Raw genomic sequence first — 22731 nt, 5'->3', positions numbered from 1 at the left:
TGAAAAAAACAATTTGTGATAAAGAAGATAATAAATTATACTCTATACACCTGAGCATGCAAGACACTGGCCATGTTTATGTGATCTGGGGTGAAAGAGTAGGCAGGCCAGATTATATAATCTGTACAAGGGGTTTTCAGTGGTGATGAGGCTACTATTTTCTAAGGATGATGTGATTTCTGAAGTGTTTTCAGAAATAGACACATTTAAAGAGATGATACCAACCAAATGCTTCTCCTCTGTCAAAGTTACTGTTGTATATTTGAGTTTATCCTATTTGGAGTTTGCTGAAGCTTCTTAAATCTGAATATGTATGTCTTCCATCAGATCTGGGGATTTTTCAGTCATTTCTTCAGATATATTTTTCTGCACTGATCTCTCTCTCCTCTCCTTCTGGTGCTCCAATAACATGAATGGTAAGCCTTCTGATAATGTCTCTGAGGGTCTGTTCTTTTTTTTTTTTTTTTAGTCTTTTTTCTCTCTGTTCTTCAGATTGGATAATATTTATTAATCTACCTCCAAATTCACTGATTCTTTTCTCTGTACTATACTATTGAGCCTATCCAGTGAATTTTTGATTTCAAATATTGTATTTTTAAGTTCTAAAATGTCCATTTGATTCTTATTTTATAGTTTATATTTCTCTGCAGAGACCCCTGTTTTTCCATTCATTCCAAATCATTTCCATGCATTCAAGTGTGTTTACTTCGACCTTAGGGAGCGTAGTTATAGTAGATGCTTTGAAGTCTTTGTCTGATCATTCCAACATCTGAACCATCTTGGGACTAGCATCTATATTGAGTGTCTTTATCCTTGAGAATTGGTCACATTTTCCTGGTTCTTTGTATGACAAGCAATTTTGGATTATAGAATGGGCATTTTAAACATTGTGTTGTAAGACTTGGGTCCTGTTAAAATCCTCTGGAAAATGGTGATTGTTTTGTTTGTTTGTTTGTTCGAGCAGGTAGCCAATCAGTTAACGTCATTCTACAAGTTCTGCCTCACTTCCTGTGTGGGCAGTGGTTCCAAGGTCAATTCCATTCTCAAGGCCTTTGCTGTGCAGCTTGGGTCTGCCCCACGTACACAGCTCTGGGGTGAGCTCAGGGTTGACTCCAGTCATACACAGAACAGGGGGTCACCACTCCAGTGTTCCCCTTACATTCTCTGACTTGCAGGAGCCCATTTTCCAGGTCTTCTGGCCAGAAGGACAAGGTTCTCTCAGAGGTGAAGCTGCCTGTTCTGTTGCCTCATTATTCTGCGTGATCAGGGGTGCCCTTGGGCAAAGCAGAGGGGGTGGGGGGTGGGGGGAGGGAACCAAATAAACAAAAACACAGGGATTTCCCATACACCACATATACACTTTTCAGACCACAAGGCCCTTTTTCCTGATTCTTCTGGACAGAAATACAGAATGTCTCTCAGAGTGTTAGCTCCCTGCAGTGCCGCTGTGGAGTTCTGCAACTGGGGCACCTTGGTACAGGGCCTGGATTTAAAAAGGAAAAATATGGAATATTATGAGGCTTCTCTGCCATACTCTTCAGCTCACAGGGACCCATATTCTCAATCCTCTGGCCACAAAGACAGAGATTCTCTGAGAGTTTTGCTGCCTGTTCTCATCGTGTAGTTCTGTAACTAGGGCCATGCTTGGGTCAAAGCTGGGAGAGAAAAGAGGAAAAATTTCAAAACAAAACAAAATGGGAAGCAGCACAGGCTGCCTCTTCAAGTTTTGACTCCCTTCCCCAGTCTGCCTGCTGTTGTGCACGTCTCAGTTCTCAGAGTGGCTTTTTGTATTTGTCCCATGTTGTTACTTGTAGTCAGTGGGAAAGAAAGGCTCAAGTGGGCTAATTCACCTCAGCCAGCAGCAGAAGGCCATGTTTGATATGTATTATATTTTATAATCCTTTTCCAGAAACAGACCATCAGGGGCTCAAGGCCAGGGCCAGGTTAAATGCCAGAAATCAGAGAGAGACAGAGAGAGAGAGAGAGAGAGACGGAGAGAGAGAGAGAGAGAGAGAGAGAGAGAGAGGGAGAGAGAGAGAGATGAGAGGGGCACAGGTGAGAACCATGAGACCTAAGTCATTCTTGCTGTTGTCGACTTGTTACTGAGTCTATTTTTTTTTTCTTGTCAGGTTTATATGGGACTGTTTCTAACCCTGATTCAGGAGTGCATGAAATGAAGATTGGGCCCATCATTTTCCAGGTAGCCTCTGGAGATATCGCCAAAGAAGAGGCAGATGTGATTGTAAATTCAACATCAAAGGCATTTAATCTCAAAGCAGGTACTTGCCTTATAGAATTTTGACTAGTATAATAGTCACAGTAGAGCCTGTGAAGGAGAGTTCCTATAGCCAAACTGGTTTCTACAACTTTGGCTTATTGATATTAATTAGTAATTTAAAAATTATTTTGACATTGTTTCTCATAATTGGGAACAGCTCTTTTATGAGTTTTTCTTCTTTGTTATCAGAAATACCCAAGTTATAGGATTCCTTTGAGGATGGGGAAAGCATTTAGATAATTAGGCAGTCATTCTGATCCAAATGTCCTGTAATTTTTTTTATTCATGTGTGTAAACATCTTGCTTTTCTCATGCAGGGGTCTCCAAAGCAATTTTAGAACATGCTGGGAAAAGTGTGGAAATGGAATGTTCTCGTCAAGGTAAGGCACAATGCTATCTTTTTGGTTCTAAGTTTTAAGTAGAAGACTGAATATGGGAGGCTGTGGAGGATGAGGAAAGTCCTGGGATTGGGGAGACAACATATTGATCTTAAAATCATACCTTTCACTAAAGAATTCCAGTTGTAGAGAATTAGAAGTGAAAAGTAATCTCACAGTTAAAAAGAGAAGCAAGAAAGATTCATCAAAGGTAGTTTTTCAGGAGTTTCTTATTCACATAAAATGCTTTATCTGCCAATTCAGACATTTTGTTTTTTAAACAATCAAAGAGTGGGTTCAAAGACTAAATAGACATTTCACCAAAGAAGACATGCAGATGGCCAAGAGGCACATGAAAAGATGCTCAACATCACTAATTATTAGAGAAATGCAAATCAAAACTACAATGAGGTATCACCTCACACCAGTCAGAATGGCCATCATCCCAAAATCTACAAACAATAAATGCTGGAGAGGGTGTGGAGAAAAGGGAACCCTCTTGCACTGTTGGTGGGAATGTAAATTGATACAGCCACTATGGAGAACAGTATGGAGGTTCCTTAAAAAACTAAAAATAGTGGGGCTTCCCTGGTGGCGCAGTGGTTAGGAGTCTGCCTGCCAATGCAGGGGACATGGGTTTGAGCCCTGGTCTGGGAAGATCCCACATGCCGTGGAGCAACTAAGCCCGTGAGCCACAACTACTGAGCCTGCGCGTCTGGAGCCTGTGCTCCGCAACGGGAGAGGCCGCGACAGTGAGAGGCCCGCGCACAGCGATGAAGAGTGGCCCCCGCTCGCCGCAACTGGAGAAAGCCCTCGCACAGAAACGAAGACCCAACACAGCCAAAAGTAGATAAATAAATAAATAAATTTATATTAAAAAAAAAAACTAAAAATAGAACTACATACAACCCAGCAATCCCACTACTGGGCATAGACCCTGAGAAAAACATAATTAAAAAAGAGACATGTACCACAATGTTCATTGCAGCACTATTTACAATAGCCAGGACGTGGAAGCAACTAAATGTCCATTGATAGATGAATGGATAAAGAAGATGTGGCACATACATACAATGGAATATTACTCAGCCATAAAAAGAAACGTAATTGAGTTATTTGTAGTGAGGTGGATGAACCTAGAGTCTGTCATACAGAGTGAAGTAAGTCAGAAAGAGAAAAACAAATACCATATGCTAATGCATATATATGGAATCTAAAAAGAAAAAAAAAAAGGTACTGATGAACCTAGTGGCAGGGCAGGAATGAAGACGCAGACATAGAGAATGGACTTGAGGACATGGGGAGGGGGAGAGGGAAGCTGGGGTGAAGTAGCATTGACATATACACACTACCAAATGTAAAATAGATAGCTAGTGGGAAGCAGCAGCATAGCACAGGGAGATCAGCTCGGTACTTTGTGACCACCTAGAGGGGTAGGATAGGGAGGGTGGGAGGGAGGCTCAAGAGGGAGGGGATATGGGGATATATGTATGTATATGGCTGATTCACTTTGTTGTACAACAGAAACTAACACAGCATTGTGAAGCAATTATAGTCCAATAAAGATGTATTAAAAAGAGTGGGTTCAGCATCTAATTTTGCATCTTTTTGTCTTGTGTTTCCCAGCTCAAGGGGGCCACAGAGATTATATAATTACCGAAGGTGGATTATTGAAGTGCAAGAATATTATTCACGTCATTGGTGGAAATGATGTCAAGAGATCGGTTTCCTGTGTTTTGCAAGAGTGTGAAAAGCAGAATTACTCGTCCGTTTGCCTCCCAGCCATCGGGACAGGTTTGTAGCCTTTGGCTGTCAAGGCTAAATCCCAAGATGACTAGTTTCCCTTGGATTGGTGCTGATGGCTAATGTACTTACTGCTGAGTCTACATCAGGGCAGCTTCCTCAAGCCAGGGCAGCCCCCGAGGGAAGGAGCAAAGTCTGTGGGTAGTTTAAGTAAAAAAGGGAAAAATGAAGAAAACTGAAGAGAGTATTGGGATAGTAGACATGTGCTTTCTAATGTGGAAGGGAAGGGAGAGGAAGGGAGGGGAAAGGAAAGAAAGTCCATCTCTCATTGCTTTCATCAGCTCCTTTCTCTTTTCCATCCTCTACACATCCCCCATTATTTAGTCTTTGACTTCCCCTCCATCCCCTCTCCATGGAAACATCAGTGCACGGACTTTTGCCTCCCCATGGCCGACTCTCAGACAGCATGGCTGTCCGTCTTCTCTTGCCTCCTCGACAGTGGGCTGGCCATGGGGCATCGTGACCTCTCAGTCGCCAGAATCCAGTGGGTTCTCATGGGTCAGAAACTCTCCACCTTCCTCCTTTCAGCCTGCCTGCCTCTTTGAAGTTTCTTGTTTTCCTTAAACTACATAATGATTGTATGAGTCTTCATTTATAAGGATGGTGCTTTGGGCTTATCATTTGTAAGGTGGTGCTCCTTGAGCTCTTTGCCCAGCAATCTGAGTCATGTGCATTAATCAGGGATTCCTGCTCGGTCTCCTTTAAGAGAGCTGCTCAGGGGAGGCAAATACTCTCAGGCTTGAAGTGGGATGGAGCTGACTTGTCCCAGAAAGAGAAGGCTCAGCACTGGATTAATCATTCCATTGCTCAGGAATCTAAGTTTGAGTGTCTCACACTGGCATTCTAGGCCCTCCAAAAGTTTAGCCTTAATAAACCTAACCATCCTTGTCACTTTCTGGGCCTTCTTCTAATTCTCTTTCCCATACTTTGATTTCTCTTATTTTTCATTCCTCTTAATGTTCCCACATAGAATGTTATGTGTCCTTAGTTCTCTGTTTCTGAAAGTATAATTTATGTTCCCTTTATGCTTTCATTCCCCTTGTAGTATCATTCAATCCTAGCAGATTAGCCAATGTATTATCTGTCTATCATCTATGTATCATCTATCTATCTATTTATCATCTATCATTTTCTATGGACACCCACTAATGATTCCCCAGTCTCTATCTCCATCTGCTTTTTCCTCTGAGCTCTTGTCTTGTGTTTCCATCTTAACTTTATTTGTGCCAAGAAAGCAGGCAGCCTAAGGGTGGCACAGACCTTCCCAAGGGAGTCCCTGGGTGGAGTCAAAGAAGAAATAAGGAAATGAGGCAGTTTTAGTTTTGTATAATTATTTCTGGGTTACTGCAAACCTGTTGTTTTTTCCACTGACCTGGTTGTATTGCTGGTCTGCACAAATAAATCAAAGTTAGCAAATTCTCCTTCCTCATCTTCTTTACCTGTCTCTATCACCACCTGAGCAGGCCCTTAGACTAACAGATGGGGAGCTTTTTCGCTTAGTGGTGATTATGAGTTGAATTGAGACTGTGATTGAGACAGTTGCTGGCAGTAAAGGAAGCCCTCTCCCTGTTCCTCACAGGCTTGAGGGGAGAGAATGGGTACTCACTGGTACCTGCAAGTACCTCAAGCTCAAAGCAAACTCCAAACTCCAGTTCATTGTCTTCTCCCCCACACCTGCCCTTCCTCTTATATCCCTGAGCATGTTAAAAACATCACTTTCTATCTAGAATCCTTGACTCTACCTTCTTCATGACTCCTATGTGTATTAGTTTATTAATTAGTTTGATTAAATATTTACTGAGTGTCTGCTATGTACCGGGCACTGAGCTGCGGCAGTGGGGATAGAAAGATGACTAAGAAAAGGGTCCAGTCCACAAGGGGCACCTGGCCTTTTGTGAGACACAGACATGTCAACAAACAACTGCAGTGCAATGGGACTTATGAAATACACGTGAAGGTTGTAGGTGGCAAAAGACGGGGAACAAAGGGGAAGTATAAAGCCAGTTGGCCACTTGGTCCTGCTGACTTTACTTTCTAAATATCTCCTCAATCCCTACACCCAGCTCTTCATTCTGGCCTCCTCTCTTTGTTCAGCTCTTGTCTCTTGCCTAAACCTTTATTTAAATTATCCTGTTTAGACCTGGCTCCCTGCTCCAGTGCCTCCTCCACCTACCCCCCTACCTCCCCCGTTTATCTTTCTCAAAAACAAACCTGTTCCCCTGAACACACCAGGTTCACATATCACACTTTTTACACAGTTCTGTCTGGCGTAGCCTTTCCCTCAGGTTTCCATACTTCACCTGTTGAACACCTGTTCATCCCCACATATCACATCCTCTGTGTCCCAAGTGCTTAGATTATTGAGAGTGAATGAATATATCTGAACATTCCCATTTAAATTCTTCCAAATAGCATGGAATAACTACAGCATTGCAATGGAGAATTTCCCTCTTTCCCTGATCATCTAATAAAAAGAAAAAACCTGCACAAACCCTCTAGGTTAGTTTTATATGGGGATTGTCTACATTCCTACAGTTGTCTCCATAGCCAAGTCAAAGAGGTCTGCTCTCCTTTCTGCAGTAATAGCGGGCACTGTCAACAGGGATAACCCAAGTAGGCCCTTTGTCTATCACACCAAGTTGGCCAGAGGACTTTCACATTGCCCACTCCCCACCCTGCAATGTGACAGCTGCTATTCATATGGAACTGCTTCCATGGCTTTTCGTGAGCCTTTTCAAGGAACTTTTCATGATCTTACCTAGCCAGTAGGCTTGAGAAACAAGATATGGAGCATGCTTAAAATAGGAAAAGACCTTGCTCAGGTGGCAACCTTGAACCCTGAAAGTCAACTAAAATCACAGTGACCGTGGGACGAAAAACTTCTTGGAGGCTCATGGATAACTTGTATGCAAAGAATTATAGATTATAACAAATAGCTTATGGCTCTAGGTGTCTTACGAAATTAGCTCAGTTTAAATCAGGTCCCCAAAGACATCTGAGAGAATAAGGATATATACGTAATAGTTAAGAAATGACTGAACAAAAAATAATGCTGTTCTCTTTATTTTTTAAATTAATTAATTTATTTATAATTAGTTCTCTTTTATTTATTTACTTTTTGCCTGTGTTGGGTCGTCGTTGCTGTGTATGGACTTTCTCTAGTTGCGGCGAGCAGGGGCTACTCTTCGTTGTGGTGCGTAGGCTTCTCTTTGCGGTGGCTTCTCTTGTTACAGAGCACGGGCTCTAGGGCACGGGCTTCAATAGTTGTGGCACGCGGGCTCTAGAGCACAGGCTCAGTAGTTGTGGCACATGGGCTTAGTTGCTCTGCAGCATGTGGGATCTTCCCGGACCAGGGCTCGAACCTGTGTCCCCTGCATTGGCAGGCGGATTCTTAACCAACTGTACCACCAGGGAAGACCTGTTCTCTTTAAAGAGCATGATATTTCAACATACATTAGCTTCTTTTGCTTTTGTGGATCTTTTGAGGACACCAGTGAGCCAAGAAAGGTTAACTGTGCTCTGTAACACAGAGGAACATAGTGAGCTGGGATCAGCTGAATAGAGCAAATAACAGATATCAGACATCAAGTTATGTTTCTGGGTCCTTTGTTCATTGTTGGGCTGTTCCTGATATCCTGGAACAAAAACTCCCCATTGCATCTAGGACTTCAAGGGTGTCTGCTGATGCATTTTAGAAAAGTCCATGGTGATGAAAGAGTTGGGGAGTGGGAATTTATTCTGAGAATCAGAATCCCTAATTTATTCCTCGGCCTTTTCCAGTTGGGTCTTCTTTTTCAAATCCAGTTGGATCTCTTTTTTTCCCAATCATTTTTATTATTTACCTTTCTAGGAAGTGCCAAACAAGATCCAGATAAGGTTGCAGCAGCCATAATTGATGCCATTGAAGACTTTATTCAGAAAGGATTGGTCCAGTCTATGAAAAAAGTTAAAGTTGTTATCTTTCTGCCTCAAGTACTGGACGTGTTTTATGCCAACATGAAGAAAAGAGAAGGACCTCAGCCTTCTCCCCAGCAGCCTATGATGTCTAAAATTTCATGTGAGTTGTTCATTTTTATGAAATACATGTTCCTAATATTGATGTCACATGAGAAATAGCTATTCTTTTTTCTGGTAGTTTATTAGCTTTGTTCCAGCTTTATGGAGATATAGTTGACATACATCACTGTATAAGTTTGACGTATACAGCATAATGGTTTGACTTACATATATTGTGAAATGAATACCGCAATAAGCTTAGTTAGCATCCATCATCTCACATAGATACAATAAAAAGAGAAAGTAAAAAAAGAAAAGAAGAACATTTTTCCTTGTGACAAGAACTCTCTTAACAACTTTCATATCTATCATATAGTAGTGTTAACTACAGTCACTAAAGAATGTTTCTGGACCCAGTTCCAATGTGTGTATGGAGGCTTCCCTGTACCTACAAGCAATTCTCAGATGCCAGCAGGGTGTCTGAGGATTCAACTCAATTCTGACCATCATCTACCCAGAGATGGAATCAGATTCCACAGGTAAAGGGCTCAGTGCCACAAGACTGCCCTACGCTTCAGATACCAATCACAAGCCAAATACTGTATATATGAGAAAAATATTTGGTCATTCTGACCAAATATATTTTTTCTTATAAATCACAGTATTACAGTCATCATTCTGTACATTACATCCCTAGTACTTATTTATCTTGTGATTGGAAGTTTGTATCTTTTGACCGCCTTTCTCCAATCTCCTCTCACCCTCACCCCGCAACCTCCTGGTAACCATAAATCTGATCTCTTTTTCTGTGAGTTTTTTTTTTTTTTCAGATTCTGCGTATCAGTGAGGTCATACAGTATTTGTCTTTCTCTGTCTGACTTGAAATAGCTAATCTTTAATGAACTATCACAGAGAAATTAAGAAAACAATCCCATTTATAATTGCATCAAAAAGAATAAAATACCCAGGAATAAATTTAACCAAGGAGGTGAAAGACCTGTATCATGAAAATATACAACATTGATGAAAGAAACTGAAGAAGATACAAATAAATGGAAAGATAGTTCATGCTCATGGATTGGAAGGATTAATATTGTTAAAATATCCATACTACTTAAAGCAATCTACAGATTCAATGCAATCCCTATCAAAATTCCAGTGGCACTTCTCACTGAAGTAGAACAAACAGACTTGAAACCATAAAACTCCTACAAGAAAACATATGGGTAAGCTCCTCAACACTGGTCTTAGCAATGACTTTTTAGATTTGACACTAAAATTACAAAAGCAAAATGAATAAGCGGGACTACATCAAACTGAAAAGCTTCTGCACAGCAAAGGAAGTCATAAACAAAATGAAAAGAGAACCCACTGAATGGGAGAAAATATTTGTAAATCGTATATCTGATAAGGGGTTAAATCCAAAATATATAAAGAACTCATACAACAATAGAAATAACCCCAAACAATTTGATTTTAAAATAGAGTATCTGAATAGTCATTTTTCCAAAAAAGATATACAGCTGGCCAATAGGTACATGAAAAGGTGCTCAACATCATTAATCATCAGGGAAATGGAAATCAAAATCATAATGAGTGATCACCTCACATGATAGAACAGCTATTATCAAAAAGACAAGGGAGGGACTTCCCTGGTGGCACAGTGGTTAAGACTCTGTGCTCCCAATGCAGGGGGCCCAGGTTCGATCCCTGGTCAGGGAACTAGATCCCACATGCATGCCGCAACTAAGAGCTCACATGCCACAACTAAGAGCAGGTGAGCTGCAACTAAGGAGCCCACCTGCTGCAACTAAGACCCAGTGCAACCAAATAAATAAATAAATAAATAAAATATATATTAAAAAAAAAAAGACAAGGGACTTTCCTGGTGGTCCAGTGGTTAAGACTCCATGCTTCCACTGCACGGTGCATGGGTTTGATCCCTGGTTAGGGAACTAAGATCCCACATGCCACGTGTCACAGCAAAAAAAAAAAAAAAAAAGTATTAAAGACTCAAATGTTAAGACCTGACCATAAAACTCCTAGAAGAAAACATAGGGGAAAATAAATGATTAAAAAAAAAAAAAAAAGACAAGAAATAGCAAGTGTTGGTGAGGATGTGGAGAAAAGGGAACCCTCATGCACTGTTGGTGGGAATGTAAATTGGTGCAGCTACTGTGGAAAACAGCATGGAGGTTCCTCAAAAGTCTAGAAATAGAACTACCATAGGATCCAGCAATTCCACTTCTGGGTATTTATCTGAAGGAAATGAAATCACTCTCTGGAATCCATGTTCACTGCAGCAGCATTTTCAATAGCCACAACATGGAAACATTGAAAGATGAATTATAAAGAAGATGTGGTGTATATGGAATATTACTCAGGCATAAAAAAGAAGGAAATCCTGCTACATGCAACAACATGTGTGGACCTTGAGGGCATTATGCTCAATGAAATAAGACAGAGAAAGACAAATACTGTATGATAGCACTTATACAGAGGACAGATTGGTGATTGCCGGTGGGTGCAGAGGGGTGGGAGTTGGGTGAAATGGGTGAAGTTGGTCAAAAGGGTAAAAGCATCCAGTTATAAGATAAACAAGTCCTAGGGTTGTAATGTACAGCATGGTGACAAAGAAAGAAAGAGAGAGAGAGAGGAAGAGAGGAAGGAGGGAGGAGGAAGGGAAGAGGGAGGGAGGAAGGAAGAAGGAAAGAAAGAAAGAAAGAGCTAATCTTCCTTTCTTTTCTTTTTTAGCATTCTTGGGCTTCTCAAGTAAATCTCCCCCAAAACAGACTCCTTTGGTTTTAGAAAAGAAAACAGAATCAGCAGTTTTTCAGGTGTGTGGTGAAAATGTAAAAAGTGTAGAAAAAGTCTTCTTCTGGATACAGGATCTCATTCAAAAGGAACAGTGTCCCTACACCAGTGAAGATGAATGTATCAAAAACTTTGATGTAAAGGAATATCGGGAATTGAATGAGCTTCAGAAGAAGTTAAATATTTCCATTTCCTTGGACCGTGAAAGACCTTTGATTGAGGTTTCTGGAATTACCAAAGATGTGATACAGGTTAGAAATGCAATTGAGGACATGATTAAGAGAGTTAGATTGTCCAAAGAACAGGAATACCTGGCAGATCGTACCAGTGATTTTGTGGAATGGCAATATAAGGACGATAACAAGTTTCATAGTTTTGACAAAATTACCAATATGCAACTGGAGGATGCAAAGAAACAAAAGAGAAAGACAATTGATGTTAAAATTAATCATCAGAGCTACACAGTGGACTTGGAAACATACATTGCTACAGATGCAAACGGAAAGAGTTTACCTGTTGGGCGCCGTACAAAACCTGAAGGTGAATCAAACTATCATGCTTGTTGTCCATTACTTTATGCCTGTGATGTGTGTTGTACATACATCAAAATGTTGTTCAAGTAGATAAAATCCAAGTACCCTTATGGAAGAAAATAGAAAACTTGGTCTCAGCTGAAGGACCTTACACTTTGGCCATGAAAATACAGCACGGGTGCACCCAACAGCTGATCATTATTATCTTAATGGTAACAATAGTCAAATGTTGCATTTGTTCTCATCTCTACAGTTTACAAGCTTCCCGGAGCCAGTTTTGCTGGGGAGGTAATGGCTGCTTCTGTCAGGAAAGGGAAAGCCATGGGCTGTAAAGTAGCCCAAGGCTTTCTAGAACAAAAGACTGAAGACAGCCTAGTCAGAGAGTGGGCACTCTGTGTCTGTGACTGATGACCCAGAGTGGATGGGGAGCCTGAAGGATCTTCTCCCAGAAGTCACTAGCTCCTCTGCCCTGAGGATAAGATTCTTTGACACACACATCAGGAAGCAGTCTTCAAGATTCCTGAGAAGGGAATGCTTGTCTTGTGTAGTCAGCTATTCCTGCCTTTGACACATAAATCCCCCACTGAAAACTACTAAATTGGCTTTCAGTACATTGAGAGATCAATGTGAACGAATTCCTCAGACTCTGAGCAACCCTGGGGAAATGACAAGTCAAATACAGTATTCTGTTTAGCAGACGGGGAGACAGAGCTGCCACCACAACTTGCCATGTAGCAAAATCTCCCACCCACCCAACTCTTCAGGATGCTGTGAAGAATAATGAAAGAATAGATGTGGAGGGCCTGGTGGTTGTGGTGAGTTCTGGCAAAAAGCCATGCATTTGTAAGCAAAACATTAATGACTATATATTGAAAACACTGTAGGAAAATCATTTATATTATATGTAAAATTATTAAATTATGACAGATTAGAGACTGAACAGAATATGCAGCTGAGTTATATTACACCAACAGTTCTCAAATCTGAGCATGATCAAACTTGTTAAGATGCAGGTACCCAGGTTCCACCCTCAGAGATTTTGATTCGGTAGATCTGTGAGGTTTTTTTTAAGCAAGCGTTATAGTTGGTTCTGAGGTGGGTTATCTGTGGTCCACCTTTTGAAAACATTCTTCTAGAAAGATAAGGGGCTTCTTGAACACCTTGAATTAGGAGATTGTAAAACAAGAGCACAAATGATACTCAGTTTTTCAAAGCATACCAGGAATGTGGACTATGCGGATGAGCCTTTCTAGGTGCGAGGGAGTTTTCAAATGTCTACTTTGCAGTTGAGATCCCCTTATACTGGAGCGATATGAAGCAGCAGAAGGTCTGTGTGGTTGAGCTACAGCCTGATAATTCAGAATACAAAACTGTGGCAAGCAAGTTTAATGAGACCTGTGCAGACTTCATCATAGAGAAGGTAAGCCTTCCGCTGACATGGAGTTTCTACACGGTGGAAATAGAGGTATCATCGTCCTGGATAAATACATTTTCATTCACTTCCTATCACATTTTTTACCCAGAATTAGAATATTTTATGGCAATTAGGTTTTAAATTCTAGATTCTACTCATGTCACTATGATTACTGAGACATTGAAATTCTTGTGTCAGTTATTACAATATAATATTAGATTGTAATATATTAGAATAATAAAGATATATATTTACTTTGTGAAGCAAGCTAATAATTCCTAGATATGGCTCCAAAGTTGGAGTTGATAACTAGCAAAGTTGGAGTTGATAACTAGCAAATTAGATCAGGATTATGTGCTTCTGCCCCACTATTCACAGATCAACAGTTCTTGCTTCCTTGATAATCCAGCGGTCCTTTCCCTGTTCATTTCCCTTATTTTGGCATCTTCTGCTTTTAAACATTAGTTTAGAAAGTTTCCTTTTTGAAATTATTTTTCTCCCTTGACTTCTAGGACAGTATTATTTTGATGCTTTCTTCTCCTTCTTTAACTAATGCTCCTTTCATTTTCACTGGCATCTGTTCCTCCTCTAAACCCCTAATCCTAGGTAACCCACAGGATTTATATTTTGGTATTCTGTCTCTGCAGTTCACCAGGGAATGTTTTTACTCTTCTTGGCTGCAGCTATTATTTCAGTGTTGATTGCTCTCAAATCAACATCACCAACCTGGATCTTTTTTTTTTTTTTTTTAAATGGGAATTATTTATTTATTTATTTATTTATGGCTGTGTTGGGTCTTCGTTTCTGTGCGAGGGCTTTCTCTAGCTGCGGCAAGCGGGGGCCACTCTTCATCGCGGTGCGCGGGCCTCTCACTATCGCGGCCTCTCTTGTTGCGGAGCACAGGCTCCAGATGCGCAGGCTCAGCAACTGTGGCTCATGGGCCCAGTTGCTCCGCGGCATGTGGGATCCTCCCAGACCAGGGCTTGAACCCGTATCCCCTGCATTGGCAGGCAGATTCTCAACCACTGCGCCACCAGGGAAGCCCCAACCTGGATCTTTGACTCAAGCTCTAGAACTTGAGTTCCCAAGTGGCCTAAAAAAGTCTCCACTTGAATATCTGTCTGCTAAATCAATTTCCCTAAAATCTAACTCATCTCATCATTTCCCCTTCCTTCCTGCTTTCTGTCCTTGGTTCCACCACTTTCTGAGTAAAGCTAGAGATCTTTGAGTACCTTCCCTTCATCTGTAATAACAAGTCTGCCAGTAAGGCCTGCATTGTCTTTCTTTGCAAATTTTCTCTTATTCTCTATTTGCACTGCCACCACTCTGTTTATTCATGTACTTAATAATACATATAATATTATTATTATTACATAATAATTCAAAAAATATTTGAAGTGTCCTACAAAGATATACCTTCAGATAACATAAATATGGACAAAAAGAAAAGTAGGGCAGGGAAATTAAGATAATTACAGAGGTACTGTTAGTTCACAAAAATACATAACATGAAGTCCTAGATAGTTACTAGAGGAGGCCCTCAAATTTGTCCTTGATCTTCCTAGTAAACAAAGCAAAGAAGTAAACACTCAGCTATAAGATTCATAATGTCCATAAATCAAAGAGCAAAGCATTTGATCAGAAGACTCAACAGTTTTTCACAGTACTGAGACTGACTCCTGAAAGAGTTCGCCTGTGAATAAGTACTAGAGAATATCTTCAAAATCATCCTCACAATAAATTCAATATCAAATTTTATACCATTTTTTTTTAATCCCTCAATGTAGGAAGGAGAGGAATAGGTTAGAGAGATTAAGAGGTACAAACTTAGAGTTGCACAGTAGCTGAGTCACAGGTATGAAATGTGCAGTGTGGGTAATATAGTCAATAATTATATCTTTGTATGGTGACTGATCATGGCTGGACTTATCTTGGTGATCATTTTGAAATATATGGAAGTATGGAATCGCTATGCTGTGTAACAGGAACTAGCATAGTGTTGTAGGTCAGTTATACTTCAAAAATAAACAAACAAACTCATAGAAAAAGAGATCAGATTTGTGGTTACCAGAGACAGGGGGTATAGGGAGAGGGAACTGGATGAAAGGTAGGCAAAAGGTACAAACTTGCAGTTTAAGATGAGTACTGGGGATGTAATGTACAGTATGATAAATATAATCAACAGTGCTTTCATACACTATATTATGTGTGAAAGTTGTTGGGAGAGTGGATCCTGGGAGTTCTCATCACAAGGAAAAAATTTTTTTTCTATTTCTTTAATTTTGTATCTATATGAGATGATGGATGTTCACTGGACTTATGATGATCTTTTCATGATATATGTAAGTCAAACCACTATGCTGTACATCTTAAACTTATACAGTGCTATATGAATATAAACTATATCTTAATAAAACTGGAAGAATAAATAACCTTGCCAAATAGATAGATCCCTGTATGTTGAGTAAAACAATTATATGTGGTACCAAGAAAATGTAATTCAAGTACGCAGCTCTTTCATGGTCTGGTTCTGAGACAATAAGTTTCATTAAAGATACCAATTACAGTCCTCTGGGAGTGGCTGACTGGCACATTGTGATGAGATGCCAAGTCCAAATTGAGCAGGACCACCCAGTTGACCAGAAATGTCTGCAGTGAGCCCTGGAGTCTTACTGTGTGTTGGCAGACCTTCACCAGAGAAATGACTTCACTACCCTTTTGTAGTGAAACCCTTTTTTCAAATAAAATCTTATGTGAAATCCCAGTCTATGACCCCAGTAAAAGCAGAGCTAGGTTGTACTTAAGGCACCTCTGTGGAGGTGTCTAGTAGTGCAAAAGCGCTAACATGAAAAATGGGTGGTCTGTCATCCTCCATGACTGTCATGTCTTGTGACTAAGATTTTTTAACACCCATGAACTTCCACCTAGATTCAACAATTTTGTAACATTTGCTTTTTTTCCCTCACTCTCTCTGTTTTTCCTGAAACAATTGAAAGTAAGTTGCAGATATCATGACACTCCTAAATATTATAGCATATGTATCCTAAGAATAAAAACATTCTTTTAAATAACACAAATATCATTATCCCTTATAATAATATCCAATAGAAGGTCAATATTCAAATCACCCCTGTTGCTCAAAACAGCTTTCTTATAACTTCCTCCCAACCCCTGCCCCCAATCTGGACTCACACATTGCATTTTGTCATTGTGTCTCCTTCATCTCTTCTGATATAGAACAGTACTCCTGCATTTTTAAACATTATTTTTCATGATATTGAAATTTTAGAAGAGTTTAAGCTAGTTGTGTTGTAGAATGTTCCACATTCTGGCTCTGCCTCGCCTAGATTTTTTTAAGAATCCAAGCAGTTTTCTTATAGATTCTAGATTTGTCTGATTGCGCATGGTGTCATTTAATTTATTCCTCTATCGGCTTTATTTCTGGTAAACTTGGAGTTAGGTTGAAAGGCTTGGGTAAATTCAGATGAATATTTTTTGCAAGAATATATTTTGTAGGTGAGGCATCAAAGAAGCTTCTTTTTATTTATTTATTTATTTATTTATTTACTTTTATTGAACTATTGTTGATTTACAATACTGTGTTAGTTTCTGGTATACAGCAAAGTGACTGAGATGTGTGTGTGTGTATAGATAATATGTATATAATTTTATATACATATTTACCCTTTCATCCCACTGCTTTTCAGTCCTTCTTGTATTTCTGTGCCTCATCTGGGGTCATTTTCCTCTGGCTTTAGTATTTCTTCTAGTGCAGGTCTGGTAGTGATGAATTCTCTCAGTTTGTCTGAAAATTTATTTCACCCTCATTCTTTGAAGGATATTTTTGCTGGGTACAAAATTCTGAATTGGTAGTTATTTTCTTTAAGCACTTTGAAGAAGTTATTCTATTATCTTCTGACTTTGTTTCACTCTGCACTTTCCTTCTCTCCAGGAACTTGGCTAAAGTCCTTGTTGCCTTCAAACAGACTTTTTTCCCACTAGCTCTTCTAGTAGTTGTTGGCAAGAAGTTTGGTCTGATACAAGTAGTCTATCATAGCCAGAAGCCTGCTGCTAAAATAAGCCTACTAAGTAAAGCTTAGAATTTATCCTACTAGGAATACAGACTCAGATTACTGTGTTCAAAATTACTTGAAATAATTTTCTTTGTGTGGTTATTAAATTTTAAAAGGGTTTGTGCTCACCTCAGCAGCATATATACTAAAAAAGGGTGAGAAACAAGAATAAAAGGACTAAGAAATTAAGAATGGTTTCAAAACTCGGTATGAATAAAATTTTAAGGCTTTTAAAAATGAGTAAAATAAATAAGATTTAAAGTAAATAGAAATAAATTGGAAGTAGTTTGAAGATTAGAAACTTAGTTGTAGGTAAAAGGAAAAATAAAATTTAAGATTATAAATTGGATCAACAAAATACATGATAATGCTGAGACTTGGAACTAGAGGGCAAACTGTATCTTTTTTTAAAATTAATTATTTTATTTATTTTTATTTTTGGCTGCATGGGGTCTTCGTTGCGGCACGTGGGCTTTCTCTAGTTGTGGCGAGCGGGGGCTACTCTTTGTTGCGGTGCATGGGCTTCTCATTGTGGTGGCTTCTCCTGTTGTGGAGCACGGGCTCTAGGTGCCCAGGCTTCAGTAGTTGTGGCACAAGGGCTCAGTAGTTGTGGCTTACGGGCTCTAGAGTGCAGTCTCAGTAGTTGTGGTGCATGCGGCATGTGGGATCTTCCCTGACCAGGGCTCGAACCCGCATCCCCTGAATTGGCAGGTGGATTCTTAATCACTGTGCCACCAGAGAAGCCCGCAAACTGTATCTTAATTAAAAACGGGAAACCCAAAACTGAAAAAAAAAAAAAAAAAGAAGAAGAACCCAATAAAGGCAGGTAATAATAGTGTCAGACTCGAGAGTTCCCTGGACTGGAAGATTCTGACCACATGGAACCTTCACCTTGTGCCTGTCCATGGGGGTCCTTGCCTCCCTTACCCACCCTTCACTCTTTCCCAAGTCAACCTTATGAAACTGCCACCACCTGGTGATTAGGGGAGTGTAGAAACTGATCTGCAATCCAAGACCCAAGGAGTTTCTACCACAGCCCTGGAGGCCAAAGAGTATGGTCAAAGCATGGCCACTTTGGTCTATAACCAGATCCCCTCCCACCAGGATTCATGCCCCACTCTTCCAACTGGACCAGAGATTAATTTTCACTAATTAATTTCCTTCTTGCCTAGACACTAGTGGTTCTCCCACTATTAGAATACTCTCTCGCGGGAGGAGAGAGACAAAGTGACATAGTGAGGTAGACGGCAACAGGAGCAGTTAGGAGTTGAAGAGGCTTTGGTCAGCCAAGTTCATATAATGAGGACTTAAGATCCTAAACATTGTCTGCTCTCATGTGGTACATAAAAGATGTTTAAAATTAAATTAACATTCTTACCAAGGCCTGTTTCTGTGAAACTCTGGATCTAAAAAGACTTCTGAATGTAGAAAGCTGCCATCTGGCATTGAATTTGCTGTTTATTGTAATTTGTATATACTTATGAAAAATAATGGTCATGTTTCATCTGTTATATCTTGCCAAGGGCTCTTGGCATTGACAGAAAATTTTTCCTTATTGATTTGCAGATTGAGAGGATCCAGAATCCAGAGCTCTGGAAACACTACCAGACAAAGAAAAACAACATGGATGCCAAAAATGGCCAATTAATAAATGAGAAGCTGCTCTTCCATGGGACAGATGCTGACTCAGTGACACTTGTCAACGGAAAAGGCTTTAACCGCAGTTATGCTGGAAAAAATGGTAAGGACGCAAGTAATCTGGCTGCTTCAAATGAGGTGTCAGCCATGAGAACCCAAGCTGGCTGGGGACAGTATGGATGGTGTTGTGTTCTCTCATTGTTGGGGGCCATGTTACAGCCAAAGTTTTAGGTTAGACTCACTATATTTCATCCCGAAGGGACTGACTGGCCCTCCAGGGTGGGAGAATGATTTTTTTTTTTTTTTTTAATTTATTTATGGCTGTGTTGGGTCTTCGTTTCTGTGCGAGGGCTTTCTCTAGCTGTGGCAAGCGGGGCCACTCTTCATCACGGTGCGCGGGCCTCTCACTATCGCGGCCTCTCTAGTTGCGGAGCACAGGCTCCAGACGCGCAGGCTCAGTAGTTGTGGCTCACGGGCCCAGTTGCTCTGCGGCATGTAGGATCTTCCCAGACCAGGGCTCGAACCCGTGTCCCCTGCACCGGCAGGCAGACTCTCAACCACTGCGCCACCAGGGAAGCCCTAGAATGATTTTTAAGAATAAAAAACCAGGGACTTCCCTGGTGGCGCAGTGGTTAAGAATCCGCCTGCCAATGCAGGGGACTCGGGTTCGAGCCCTGGTCCAGGAAGATCCCACATGCCGCGGAGCAACTAAGCCCGTGCGCCACAACTACTGAGCCTGCACTCTAGAGCCCACGAGCCACAACTACTGAAGCCTGTGTGCCAAGAGCCCGTGCTCTGCAACAAAGAGAAGCCACGGCAATGAGAAGCCCACGCACCGCAACGAAGAGTAGCCCCCACTCGCTGCAACTAGAGAAAGCCCGCGTGCAGCAACGAAGACCAAACGTAACCAAAAAAAAAAAAAAAAAAAACCACACACACACAAAAATTTAAAAGAAGCTTAAGAGAGAACTGAACATTATTTTAACATTATTTGACATATTGGGTCAACATGTCAAATTATAGACTAAATTGAAATCCTTAAAGATGTTTTGTTTTTCTCTTCACAGCTACGGCATTTGGAAAGGGAACCTATTTTGCTGTCAGTGCCCATTATTCTGCCAGTGATACATACTCTAGACCGGACGTAAATGGGAAGAAACGTATGTATTATGTGCGAGTACTCACTGGATCGTACACAGTTGGAAACAAGTCATTAATTGTGCCTCCTCTAAAGGACCCCCAAAATCCTACTGACTCGTATGACACTGTCACAGATTGTGTGCAAAATCCAAATTTATTTGTGGTATTTTATGACTACCAGGCTTACCCAGAGTACCTCATTACTTTTAGATGTTAACATTTTGGTATCTTTTGCAGAAGATATTATTCATCTATACATAGCTAACTGTAAAGCAAGCTGTAGTTTTTTTTTCTCTTAACAGCTTTTTCTAAGATCAGAGGACCCTTGTCACTGAAATCAGACTTTCTCTAGCCTCTCTTTCAAAACTGGAATGAACCTATCTTGAGAGCAATAAATTCGAGAATTTAATTGGATAACTTAGAGTTACAACTGTGCATCCTCAACCATGGATATCAAATCTGTAGACGTACAGGTGTTTATTTCCAGAGGGGAGAGTATAACATTAATCTGTTTTTTTAAATTGGGGTATAGTTGCTTTACAATGTTGTGTTCGTTTCTGCTGTACAACCAAGTGAATCAGTTATGTGTATACATATATCCCCCTCCCTCTTGGATCTCCCCCCCCACCACCATCCCACCCATCTAGGTCACCACAGAGCACTGAGCTGATCTCCCTGTGCTATACAGCAGGTTCCCACTAGCCATCTGTTTTACACTGGTAATGTATACATGTCAATCCCAATCTCCCAGTTCATCCCACCCCCACTTCCCCCTCCACGTCCACATGTCCGTTCTTTACGTCTTTATCTCTATTCCTGCCCTGCAAATAGGTTCATCTGTACCATTTTTCTAGATTCCACATATAAGAATAACATTAATCTTAAAGGCAGAGGACACAGTGGTGCAATTTCAGCTGCCACTGAGAGACAGCTGGTATCATGTCAGGACTCCATACTGCTGTGGGGAGCACAGTATTACTAAGTGGGTGGGGCTGCTGTCTTCCCTGGGTGCAGGGATGGTGTCTAATCTTCTTTATCCCTGGGCTGAGGTCTGTGCCTGATGTACAGTAGATGCTCCATAAGTGTTTCATAAACCAATTAAGAATGAAGAAGCCCTGTCAGACTCCTAACCAAAGTGGGAACCATCTCATCAACACCCGTGACTTATTGTCACTTTGCCTCAAATCGATGAGATTCCATGGCAGGGAGCTTTTTCACGAAGCAGCCTATGGACATGTGGGACAGCTCCGGTCAGGGCTCTGGGACTTCGGTGCAGGCATGTCCTGCACAGTCCAGGGGGCTGTGGTCTAGCTTGGGGACTAGGTGAGCTGTATCCCATGGAGCTGGGCAGTGCAGCAGCCCTGTTTCCAATCGGTCCTTTCTAATGTTGAACCCAAATCGGCCTTTTTATAACTTTTATTCATGGTCTTAGTTCTGCCCAGTGGAAGAAAGGGATAATGCCTGCTGTATTTTCAGTATGAACCCCTTCTACTATGTTAAGATTAAATGAATCTAAGGGTATTAAATAGCACATTTTCCTTGGCAGCCTAGCTTTTGATGATTTTAAAGCCTTGTGCATAAATAAACCAAAGGAATTAAGCAGTCATATTACTAATTTGCTAACTCAGTAGCTATAGGATAGTAATGGAAAGTTTCTTTTTTAACTTCCTCAGATGAATTTCAGATTCTAACACTGTTTATTGAGTGCCTAGATTAACCAGGTACTATAATAGGTGCTTTCACATAACAGTATTTATTTTCTTCCCCGAAACAGTCTTGTGAGGTAAGAATTACATCCCCATTTTAAAGCTGAGGAAACTGATGCCTCAGAACACAAGAAGCTTCCTTGCCTTAAGTCACCTGGGTAACAGGCCTCAGAGCCAGCAACTGAATCTGGGTCTCTGTGTCATCAAGCCCCTTGCTCTTCCCACTGTAGAACATGGCTTCTAGATTAATGTTACTGATTCAGGAATATCTCAGACAATCTGTGAATTATCCTCATATTTCCTTGGCCTTGTCCCTTCCGGCTTTGGTTTTCATTGTAGAGCCTCTTCATTTGAAGCTCTGTAGGCCAAGAGGCCAGAGCTATGCCCATGGGCAGCCAGGACAGATGGTGAACTTGGATGCTAGGGGTCACCAGGAGTATAAAGGCACTCTTTCTTGGCCCCAGGGAACAATGCCTGCACTTCAAGTAAAGGAGGTTGAGGGGGCCACAGTTGCTGCTTCATTAAACACAGACGTCTTGAAATTTTTCTTGCTGTTGCTGTTTTTTAAGTGGATTGGCAAAGACTTCTTATTGCTTAGGAGTAGCTTCCCAGCCACTGGCATCTGAACTTGGGCTTGACAATGAATGTAAGAAATAAAAAAGGAGAGACCCGCTCTCTAATTTGTTCTTGTTCTCCAGTGGTTTGGTTAACTTAGGCAAGGCTGAATATCAGGGTGTATTGCACCAAGTATGATGATTCAGTCCGTAAATGTTATAGTTACCCTCAATCTAAGGAAATATGTCATACAACACAGGGAACATGGCCAATATTTTATAATAACTATAAATGGAGTATAACCTTTAAAAATTGTGAATCACTGTACTGTACACATGCAACACATAATATTGTACATCAACTATACTTCAATAAAAATTTTTTAAAATAAATATTTCCTCCTT

General features: G+C 40.7%; 1 protein-coding gene across 3 annotated transcripts in view; it reads left to right on the top strand.

Moving 5' to 3' along the window:
* The window catches only part of PARP14 (poly(ADP-ribose) polymerase family member 14), a 65123-nt gene that overhangs the window by 25105 nt on the left and 17287 nt on the right, over positions 1-22731 (top strand). For 2 of the 3 annotated variants that reach the window (XM_059920975.1, XM_059920977.1), the window contains 8 exons: positions 2130-2279; positions 2596-2658; positions 4282-4449; positions 8309-8515; positions 11209-11808; positions 13088-13221; positions 18855-19029; positions 19994-22719. In XM_059920975.1, the coding sequence (XP_059776958.1) occupies positions 2130-2279; positions 2596-2658; positions 4282-4449; positions 8309-8515; positions 11209-11808; positions 13088-13221; positions 18855-19029; positions 19994-20283 (1787 nt within the window). In that variant the 3' untranslated portion in view covers positions 20284-22719. Of the gene's footprint in view, positions 1-2129; positions 2280-2595; positions 2659-4281; positions 4450-8308; positions 8516-11208; positions 11809-13087; positions 13222-18854; positions 19030-19993; positions 22720-22731 lie in introns of those variants that run through there. The other variant, XM_059920976.1, reaches the window with a different exon arrangement.

Source organism: Balaenoptera ricei, chromosome 4, assembly GCF_028023285.1.
Source record: "Balaenoptera ricei isolate mBalRic1 chromosome 4, mBalRic1.hap2, whole genome shotgun sequence".
Taxonomy (NCBI): domain Eukaryota; kingdom Metazoa; phylum Chordata; class Mammalia; order Artiodactyla; family Balaenopteridae; genus Balaenoptera; species Balaenoptera ricei.
Note: the sequence above shows the minus strand (reverse complement) of the source record. Positions and strands in the feature narration are given on the sequence as shown.